This window comes from Coffea eugenioides, chromosome 9 (genome assembly GCF_003713205.1).
Source record: "Coffea eugenioides isolate CCC68of chromosome 9, Ceug_1.0, whole genome shotgun sequence".
NCBI classification, from domain to species: Eukaryota; Viridiplantae; Streptophyta; class Magnoliopsida; order Gentianales; family Rubiaceae; genus Coffea; species Coffea eugenioides.
Window position 1 is genome coordinate 4,772,003 of NC_040043.1, and position 11,206 is coordinate 4,783,208.

At 35.9% G+C, this 11,206-nt stretch overlaps 1 protein-coding gene across 1 annotated transcript; it reads left to right on the top strand.

Annotated features, from left to right (window-relative positions):
• Window positions 1-7,362: 7,362 nt before the first annotated feature.
• LOC113783398 lies at window positions 7,363-10,941 on the top strand. Its single transcript, XM_027329523.1, has 2 exons — window positions 7,363-8,093; window positions 9,036-10,941. The coding sequence occupies exons 1-2, from the start codon at window positions 7,985-7,987 to the stop codon at window positions 10,640-10,642; spliced, it is 1,716 nt and encodes a 571-aa protein (XP_027185324.1). The 5' UTR covers window positions 7,363-7,984; the 3' UTR covers window positions 10,643-10,941.
• The last annotated feature ends 265 nt before the right edge of the window (window positions 10,942-11,206 follow it).

The window sequence follows — 11,206 nt, forward strand, 5'->3', positions numbered from 1 at the left end:
TAGGGAAATGAAATTGCTTAAAAGGACATGCTCATCCTATAGATGAGAAAAGAGGAAAAAAGAAAAAAAAAGGCTGCTTTCTTGGGCTGTGTACATAGGGCCAGCTTACTTAATCTGATCCACGTTCGGTTGTCCTACTTGGAAACTGGTCCAAAAAAATAAATCAACTGATATCAATTATCCAAAGTATTCGACAACAACTTTGGATCGTGATTCCAAAAATTTTATGCAGTTCACAAGTAACTTGTATATTATGAATTATCTGATAGCAGAAGAGAAAAGAATGAATTATAGGATTTATCATTCGAAAGTACGATTAGGATGAGAGCAATTCTTAATTAACTTGATGTGCAATTTTGTTAATTATCATGTTTGACTAAAATTTTTTTACAAAAAACGACCCCATTTTATCGCTAATTATAACTTCTAACTTGTACACAGTAATTTAGAACTTCTTTGAATTGCAGTTTTTCTTCAAAAAATTTTTAAATTTTTGTTAAACATATTTTTCAATCATCCTTTATCTCATATATATCTGCAATACATTTTTCAAGAAAAACTTTAGAAAATAACAATCTAAACGAGCTTTGAGCCACTCAAAAAAATATTTCTATATATCATTCATTCCCTTGTCATTCCAGATAACCAAAACTTGTAATTAGCAGCAAATGCTAGAGTCAATTACTAACTCACTTTGTAATTAATTTTATTCTATTAGAAAAAATTGACAGACAGGGCAACTTTTGAAGACTGTCGTTGAATGATTCAATACATCTTGGCCTCGTTAGGCTGTCGATATTGTATAGGCTTCGAATATACTACTAATAATCAGCATGTGTATCTTATGCAACTCCAAAAGGGGCGGCACTTGAAAATGACGGCCATTCATTTCGCCGGTAAACTATAAATGTCTGGTCTATTACACCGTAGAAGTAAAAAAAAAAAAAAAAAACTTCTGCTTTTTATTGGAATTATTTTTCAAAACACCAAAGTTAAGAGTGAAAATCCACAAGCTAAACGAGCCTTATTTATTTTGTATTTTGTTTAATCTTTCTCAACATTTTTCTGTAGTGCATTATTTAATGGACATTGACCAAGGGATACAATTGACATTGCACTCACCACCTCTCATTTTTAAGGCAAACGTGCATCATGTACGAACAATGAGACCCACAAGAGGATTTTTTATTTTCTTTTTGGGGGGTCAATAGTCAGCTCTGTATGTATAGGTAAAAATAGTTACAGAAATGTATGCCACTTTAACTTACAAAAGACTGGCAATTGTCAAATAATTTCTATGTGCAGTTTTCACTTAGCTACACAGGGAAGGACTTCTTCAGTCTGTCTCATTCAATAGGTTAACGAGTTAGGTATTACGCCCACCTCTTTGACAACGAAGCAATGGGACAAGTGATCAAGGAAAAAGATTGGTTAGTTTTGTTTTACATGGTATGTTTTACTAGGTCTGTCAACGGTCCGGGTCTAGATCAGAACTCGGATCGGATCTATCAAATTATTTCGGATACGGATACGGATAGGGATTTAATTCTGTTACCCAGATCTCGACCCGGATCCGTTTTGTCAAACAAAAAAATGAGTCAAATACGGAATATAGTATTCCAACCCAGATCCGGATATAAATGAATTAATAATTTAAAATATCTATTTATCAATATAATTTGATTAGGGTGATGTATTTGAGTAAGGTCAATTTGATTTTTTTTTGTATTAGTTAGAAATTAGTTTACAAATATAATTTTTTCTCATTTTTGTTAGAAATTGTAAGTATTGATAGATTTTTTTGCTTGTAGATCCGACCCGAATCCGAGACCTGTCGGATCCGAATCCGGATCCGGAACATAGAGTAGAAGACCCACCGGGTAAACGGGTCGAATCCGGATCCGATATAGTATACCGGGTCTGAGCCCGGAATAATGAATTCTGGCCCAGACCTGACCCGTTGACAGGCCTATATTTTACCCTCAAAGTAGGAACTCAAATTTTTTTTTTCAAGTGCAAATAGAATGATTCAAATTAAATATCTCTTATTTACACTCTGTTTTTTGAATCACCTAACCCATCCCTATCCTCCAAAGGCCGAAACTCAATGCTTGTATAGTGGAATCTTTTTTATTTTTAAAATTTTGTTAGTTATGCTAGGTTTGGTGTAATTATTTGCAAACAAGATTCAAGAGGGGTTAGTTTTATAATTCTTTTAATAATTGATTTGTCAAAAAGGTTCAATGATGCTCATGATACATAAATCTAACATTCAATCGCATCCTGTCACAGGGCGAAAGGGGCCATTCGACAAATTCATCCCAACGAAATAAGGTGCATGTGGCCTCCTCTCACCAATATATATATACAGCGTAGTATAGAACGTGACCACTTGTATCTCAAAAAAGATGTGGAGTGTGTTTCTTTAGCGCAGATTTAAGAGTCATGCTAATGGAAATGATGTTTTGACGAAAAAAAAAATGAAAATGATGTGCATGGTTGAGATGAAATTTCGTGGTGATCAAAGATAAATGGTTGCAAGAGATTGTGTGACTTTCTACTATTAGTTGTTACTGTTTTTGTTTGTGAAATCTAAAATAATAAATCTTAAAAATAGGGGTTTAAATGAATCATGTTGTTCATTAGGCATTTGCAAGAAATTCGATCAAAAATTTGACTCAAACTTTTAGTTGATCGAATTCAATTTTGAGCTTGAGCTGTTTAATAGGACATTCGAATGGATTTCGAACTCTAAAATAGATTGCACGATCCCTCGACGAGCTTTATTGAGCAGTCTTAGAAAAAAGAATTAATTATTTTTAATAATATGTAGTGAAATTACAAATACGGGTAGGCAACTAGGTGAAATCTTCTTTGCTAGTATATTATTACTAAGGGGCTAAGAAGTAAATTCAGGGACATAAAAAAATAAAAACACTAATCTCTGCCGTTCTCTTCCTCAAAGAAACAACCGCCAACAACTTGCAATGAAATTCTCCATTCTTTCCATCTGCGGTCATTCCCACCTCCTGGCCCACCCATAGCTCTTTTCTTTATTTTTCCTATCCCTAAATCAAAACCAGCCATAGGTCTTCTTATAATTTCTCCATGCTTGATCGATTGCCCTCCCCTGTCCTGATCTGCTTTTCTTTCCCCTTCCTTTGCTTAGCTTCTTATCACTCTTAATTTTCCTTCTTTTAGTTGTTTTAACCGAACTTTGTTTATAACTAAAATCTTTTATGGGTTTGTGAGATTGATTAATCCTATTGTAATTTATCAAATGGAATTTTTTGTTATTGGTACTATGATTTGGTTTAAGTGGTGTGTGTGTGTGTGTGTTTTTTTTTTTTTTAGATGAGTGTCTGGTTGGGTTGATTGCTTGGTTGTTGAGAAGTGATGAGTTCGAACGAGTCAAATTCGTACCGTCACAAAGTTAAGCGAGTCGATCTCGAGCCTCCGTGTCCATGCTTGATCGAAATCCAGAAATACTAACGTATGTCAAGTTCGGGTTTAAATATAGCACTACTCGAATTTGATTCGATTTAATTATATTTTTATTTAAAAATAACAAACACTTTAATATATTAAAAAATTAAAATTAAAATTAAAATGAACCACCACCAGCCACCCACCCGCAACCATCCCTGATTGCCATCCTCCCCCTTCTTTCTCCCTCCCTCCCTCCCTTATTCTCCTCGTCCCTCTCTCCTCTCTTCTCCTCCCCCTTCCTCTCTCGTCCCTCGTCCTCCCTTCTTACTTTCTCTTTCTCCTCCCTATTTCCTTCCTTTTCTCCCATCCCTTCTTGTTTCTAGTCGATCTGGTTGCGGCCAATGCAACCAAAGAAGAAGGGGGGGAGGAAATAGGGAGTTGCAGGGCAAGGGAGGGAGAGGGACAAGAGAGGGAGGGGTAGGCCTAATGTGGCGGTGGAGGAGTAGAGGGGCAATGGTAAAGGGTGAAAATTTTTCAAATTTTTAAGATTATTCAAATAAAATTTTATATTTTTAAAACACCTCAAGGTACATCTAAAAAAATATTTAATTTAAATGGACTATTCTACACTAATTATTTTTCACATACGCCGTTATAGTAAAGTTTTTGAAAAAACATATCCCAAAAACACCTAATTCATAGAAACATTTCTTGGATTTCAGCTAGAGGCCACTAGACTAGATTTGTTTCATGTGTATTCAATAAGACCAAACAAAAAAAAATAAACAAACAAACAAACAAAGAAAGATGAAGATTTTCTGCTTTCGTACGCAAATATTTTGCAATTATTGGAGTTGACCAGTACCAAGAATATCGATGGCATCTCCACCAAGGCATTATGGATTATTCCCCAATGATTAACACAACACGTATTGATAGAGGTCCCTTTTTTTTAGGTGGTCCTATAGAGGTCTTTTTCATTCTAGTTCTAGCGTATTGCTGCCAAATTTAAACACTCCGTCCTCAGAAGATTAAATTTCACTCCATAAATTGATGTCAACAACTGGAATACCCAAATGTGAGAAAGTAAGCAACTCTACCAGCTGTTAATCTAAAAAGTTCGATCAAAGGCTGGAAGTAGAAAATGGATTTAAAGTCGACCTTTCGTTTAAAATCTTTCGATTAATCATGGGAATACGGTGTTGTGATGAGAATATAACCTCTACATAGGCCTCTGATCCTCCTCATACAATGACACAAATACAATACAAGGATCCTCAATACCTTAAAACTCAAGCTGCAACCAACTAATCACATGTTTTTAGGCAGCTTTCTTTTAATGATCGAAACGTACGTTGAACAATTATTATTGAATTAAAATAAGGACCACATATATATATTTTAGTTCTCGCGGTACAATCTAAGGCACCTTTCAACGAATCATTAAAGATCTTCATGAATCGAAGCTGCTTATTTAGGTTACACATTCAATGAATCTTTGTTACCAATCATAAAGCTCTTAACTGTATGCTCTAATTATGATTATGCTCATTTTCACCGTTTACTCCAGGAGAAATTGACAAATGAAAAATGGTGATCATCAATCAAGAAAGCCGTGGAAAAGTTTCCATTTATTTTGTCAGGTATTGTGGTGTTGGAGGAGGTTTGAATTGGATAGTAAGATAAGAGAAATTATAAGTAGAAAACTCTGAATTCAAAATCTCTTACTTTTTTTTAAAAAAAAAATATTGTTCTGTTGAAGATGAAGACGATGTATTAATAAGGGAAAAAAAATCACTAAAAATTTATATTTTACCCTTAAGTTTTGTGCCACATATTAGCTTAGACCTCAGGAAGAACTTCTCAAACTGAATTATCATTAACACTTCAAGATGACTCATCATATATTGGCTAAGTAAATAAGAAAGATCATCCAAAATTGTTCAACTCTCCCTTATCTTATGGTCTACTTGCGTGTAAAATTGTATCGACTTTTACTTTCGTTCAATACCAAACCAAAGAGAAGAATTTTCTCCTATGGCTTTGTCAACTTTGGAAGCCTAGAATTTTGTGAAGGAGAATTGCCAGCTGTATATGTCACATTTGATCATTAATTCCCACCTACATTCAGTAGTCTGATCCATTTGTATGGAGTTCATAAAATGGCCTAAAGGCTTGTTGGTTTTGGCATGCGATAAATAGTTTCCCTGCAACTTGTCATGCCAAAACGAGGGAACAAGTATAAAAACAAGAAGGAAATATACAAAGTTATAGAGATATGCTACATAAAATATTATCCCTTTGCATGTGGAGCACAACGCAACGCAGGATCATCCATTAGAATGTAAGGTCTTAGTAAGTTCATGATTATTACTCCATAATAGTTTGGTGTCTGCAAACTTATTTTTCTTGACCTGTGAAGTACGGCGGCGCAATATAATTTATTAGACGAAAGAGATATAAAATTCAGCAAAAATCCTTTTCCCACTTTCGATATCCACAAGATTAGGATTAGGTTTTCTGGTCATAAATTGGCTAAGATAGTTGGCCGTTTGGGGAAGGGGTTGATTGGATGGTATGGATGAAGAGAACGTAGGTGAAAAGTTTAGGATTCGAGATCTTTCATTTATACTTAAAAGAATTTTAAAAATAAATAAAAAGAGAGGACAATTGGCTATTTGTTTGGTGGAGTGTTTTGAAAACATGTTTTCAAAACACTTCAAATATAAATATATGCATTAGGGCCTTGAATTGACTGTAAAAATATGTGTGCCTAAAAACATCTAAAAGGATGATCCAGAAACTGACTTAGAAAAATAAATAAATAATCATTTTGTAGGAGTACTTTAGATAGCTCAATTTTTCTTTCCTTTTTATTTCTCTTGTTAGTAATATTTTGAGTGGTCATACAAGCATGCTCAGCATATGGCAGAACCCCCTCCCCCCAACCAAAAAACCCCCAAATATATATATATATATATATATATATATATATAGAGAGAGAGAGAGAGAGAGGATGTCTTCAGTTTTACCATTTCACAATTTATTCAACATCAAATATCTAACTAATGCGTTAGTTGGTAACGCAAAACGTTGGCTTTGCAAAAGTTGTAGCGAAATTTAGCGAGATGTTGCCATTTAATTGAAATATATTTTTATTTCTGAGGAGACCAATTACATGATGCGCGACATAGTTTTTTTTTTTTTTTTTTCCAATGACCTAATCTAGAAATATGTTTTTATTTCTTTGGGCTGTTATCCGTACTTTTAAGGGAACGTTTGGTAGACAGGTATCATCAGAAATGCATATCAAAATGAATAAGGATTAATATTAGAGTAAATCTTACATACACTGTCAGTGTATACACTATTATGATTGGATGGATGACACATGAGTAAAATTTTAATTTTAAATTTAAATTTTGCACGTATGTCATATATCTATCGGTGATTGTGTATACACTGACAGTGTATACAAGATTAATCCTTAATATTATATGTATTATCAATATAAAGACTTTTTTTCACTAGTAGTAGCAATGTAACGTTGATTTAAATCTTCTTGCATGAAAAAACCTCTATATTGGTAGTATATAAAAATTAATCCTAATTCACAATACATGTATGTCCATTGTTTAGTCGGTCAACTATAGGTATCGCCCCTAATACTTTGTTAATTGAAATTAAAATACTGTTCTTAATACTCTGTTTTGCTGGTAGCGGCATAAATCAGATTCTCCATTTGACATTTAAGCCTTGCCCTATCTCCTTCATCTCTATGGCTTGGAGTCTTTAGTATTTCTCATTCCTCACATTTATGACTTGAGTCTCAAATTAATTAACTTGTTGGTCGGCTGAAGCCCATTCCGATTCCAAACCAAACGGTCAAGAGAGAATGACGAAAATTTGAATCCATGGTGGCGTGGGGTTTATGATTCCTATTCAGAATGTGAAAGGCAAACCAAACACCTCCAACATACGTTGTTGGGCACTTTTTGCTCGCCTCCAAAATTGATGTGCCAAAAATGCAACTGACTTCTCATATGATACAACTCCTTTCTCTACTCAACATCATATAAGCAACTACCCCAGCAGGAGGTGGTGGTGGAGGACCAACTCCAAGTCCCAAAGTCCCTAATCCACCTTCTTTTGCCATCAGAGAAAAGCTCTGCTCGTCTTCTTTCTGAGTCTTTGCTTTTTCCTCACTCAATCCCTCCCACGGAAAAGTACACCCACTAAACTCTGTTTCAAATCTGCTTTACCAACGAATTGGAGGCCCCAAAAGTCACTAGCTTCCTTTAATTATTGTAACCTGTGCAACTTTTGATCCTTGCATAGGAAACAGAGGAGACCCAAAAAAAAAAAACTGTTGTTGCAGAGGAGATCACTCTTGTTTTTCCCTGTTTACTTGGATTCTTGCATATTATTAACAATGAATATTGTTAGCTATGTTATTTTATAGTTTGTGAAGAATAAAACTAGCTGAAAGCCAAAGGCTTGAGAAATACTTGTTGGGTCCTTGAGTTCTTTGATGTTTTGAGGAAGAAGAAGAAGTATGTTGGGGTCCCAGTATTGCTGCTGGGAGAATCAATACGAAGATGAATTGTTGCTAGTGGAACCAAAGCCTTTCACCCTGCCTGCACCCATTCCTCAATGGCCTCAAGGTATCTTTAAAGTTTCCTCGACAAAAAAATTTGATCTTGATTATTCTTGAGTGCAATAGTCTTGTTTGCTTGATTTGAGTTAAAAGGTTCACGATGAAGTAAAATCTCCCCGAAGTTCATTTTTCTTCTGTTGATTTGGTAAAATTTGTTGATCAACTTTGCCTTGAATTGTTATAATCATGCAAGCCTTTCACGAAGGAGTAAAAATGCACTATGAAATTCTATTTGACGATAATAACAAGGAATAGCTGTCTCTTCATATGATCGGCACCTAATTTTGTGCAAATTCTTTGTGATCTTCGGTAAGATCATATACGGTGCTGTTAGATCGAAAGTTGCTGCAGTTGCTAGGGCAGGGAACGGTTAATTAACATTCTGAGCTAGTGAAAGAATTTGAAAAATGTTTGAACAAATTTTAAATTTGGACTGAAAATTCTCTGTCAAAACCGATTTGCTGATGAATTTATTTAATTTGTGCTTAAGTTTTTGCTTTGTTAATTCTTATTTGTTGCTTAACTCTTGTACCTTCCAATTGAAGTGGCTACACTAAGTGACTCAAGCTAGGGGTGAATTTATGTTTTGTATTTATATAGTGGAATAGGAACCAGTATTTCAATCATTTTTTTTTTTGGTAGAGAATAGTGAAGTTTGGGATGCAAAGTTGTATCTGTAATGTTGTCTGGCTAGTGAGAGTCTAATTTAGCTAAGTTGTCAAAGCTTTAAAGCATGTGCAACACAGTTTCTGAAGCAAGGCATATGTTATTTTTGGGTATTTTTCTTGGAGGGGGTGGGCCATTTGATTAATTTGGTGAAATAATAGTTGAAAGATGTTATTTGAGTTTGGCTCACTTTTTTTTTTCCCCATTACTTGTTTGTTTGAGCAAATATGTTCTTTTAGCTAAGTTACTGGTTGATAAAATGTTATCTTTATCGTGTTTGCAGGTCAAGGTTTTGCTACAGGAAGAATATTCTTAGGAGAAATTGAAGTTGCTCAAGTCACCAAGTTTGAAAGGATTTGGAGTTGTAATCTGTTTTGGAGAAAATCAGATGGTGTATCATTTTATAGGCCAGTGGATATACCGGATGGCTTTTTCAGTCTAGGTCATTATTGCCAGTCAGATGACAAACAATTCCATGCCCATTTTCTTGTTGCCAGAGAAGTGGCAAGTCTGACTCATGATAGCCAAAGTCATGATATGGCATCTGAATCTCCAGCTCTTAAGAAGCCTCTTAGCTACAATTTAGTTTGGAGCTCCAGTTCTCGTAATGATGGGCATGGTTTTATTTGGCTACCAAATGCTCCAAGTGGATACAGATCAATGGGCTTTGTGGTCACTAATGATGCCGATGAGCCTGAGCTTGAGGAAGTTAGATGCGTTCGGGCTGATCTGACTACAAGTTGTGAAACTAGTGATATTTTATTTAGTGCAGATACACTTCGTGTATGGAGCACCAGACCCTGTGAACGAGGCATGTTTGGCAAAGGTGTTTCAGTCGGGACATTCTTCTGCAGTCCACTGAGTTGGACAGACTTCTTTGCTTCATACTTCAGCTCTCTAGACGAATATAATATTGCTTGCTTGAAAAACCTGGACACCTCTCTGAATGCAATGCCAAATATCGACCAGACCCATGCACTCATTAAGCTCTATGGACCTACAGTTTACTTCCATTCTGATGAGGAATATTTACCTTCATCAGTTTCATGGTTCTTCATTAATGGAGCCCTTCTCTATAAAGATGGAAAGGATGATGGGATAGCCATCGACTCTAGGGGTTCAAATTTACCTAGGGGTGGAGAAAATGACGGCAAATATTGGCTGGATTTGGCACTTGATGATAATGAGAGGAATTATCTCATGTGCGGCAACATGGAGAGTACGGAGCTGTATGTTCATGTTAAACCTGCCTTAGGTGGTAGTTTCACTGATATTGTCATGTGGATATTTTGCCCCTTCAATGGGCCAGCAACAATTAAAGCTCCTTTCATGAATATTCCCCTGAACCGAATAGGCCAACATGTTGGTGATTGGGAGCATTTTACTCTCCGGATAAGCAACTTCACTGGTGAGCTTTGGAGTGTTTACTTCTCTGAGCATAGCGGCGGTGAATGGTTGGATGCCTGTGAGTTAGAGTTCATCAAGGATAATAAGCCGATTGTGTATTCATCAAAACATGGCCACGCAAGTTATCCACATGCTGGCTGCTACCTGCAGGGAGCTACAAAGCTTGGAATAGGAGTCAGGAATGATTGTGCTAAAAGCAAGTACTTCGTAGACTCTAGCACTCGGTATCAAATCATTGCAGCCGAATACCTTGGAAATGGAGTGCTTGCAGAACCTCAGTGGTTACAGTACATGAGAGAATGGGGTCCAACAATTGTGTATGATGCCAGATCAGAAGCAGATAAGATCATCAGCCACCTTCCATTTTTGGTTAGATTCACAGTGGAGAGCCTGTTCGAACTATTTCCAACTGAGCTTTACGGCGAAGAGGGTCCTACAGGACCTAAGGAGAAGGATAATTGGCTTGGAGATGAAAGGTGTTAGATATGCTCTCGATTAGCCTCTTCGATATTAATATGGGGTTGAGCAATGATCATGCCTTCAATCTGCATTTGCAGCCTGTTACACAATGCTGGAAGCTGTACTCTATTGTTTTATTGCAGTATGATTGCCATTCTTTGGAGCTTTGTATGCCACTGCATCTGTGTTTGTATTCAGTGAAGTCTTTAGGAACACATTCAGTATTGAAAAATCCCATTGTTGTGCTCAAGACAATGTATACATGTATGCAGTATATTCCACATCTTGAATGGGTCAATTTAAGATTCTGTCATTTGGTCTAATCCTTTGCGTTCGTTGAAAAAAAAAATTGTTTGGTTAAATCCTTTGAATGTGCTGGTGAGCTAGAAAATGTCTTAGGAAGTTTAGTTTATGACAAGAATTCACATGAATGCAACATAATCCAGAAACATGTTCATGCTTTAGTTTATGACAAGACTTCGTGAAGCAGATTGCATGGCTGTGGGAACTAAAATGGTTGCCCCCCCCCACCCCCCCAAAAAAAAAAAAATAAAGCAATACAACCAGCAAAACTATCATTATAGGTTT

Excerpts from the sequence above, each read along its gene's own strand:
- LOC113783398 (XM_027329523.1), top strand. The coding sequence starts at position 7,985 with ATGTTGGGGTCCCAGTATTGCTGCTGGGAGAATCAATACGAAGATGAA. Across the intron at positions 8,094-9,035 it reads CATTCCTCAATGGCCTCAAG|GTCAAGGTTTTGCTACAGGA; the intron begins GTATCTTTAAAG and ends TCGTGTTTGCAG.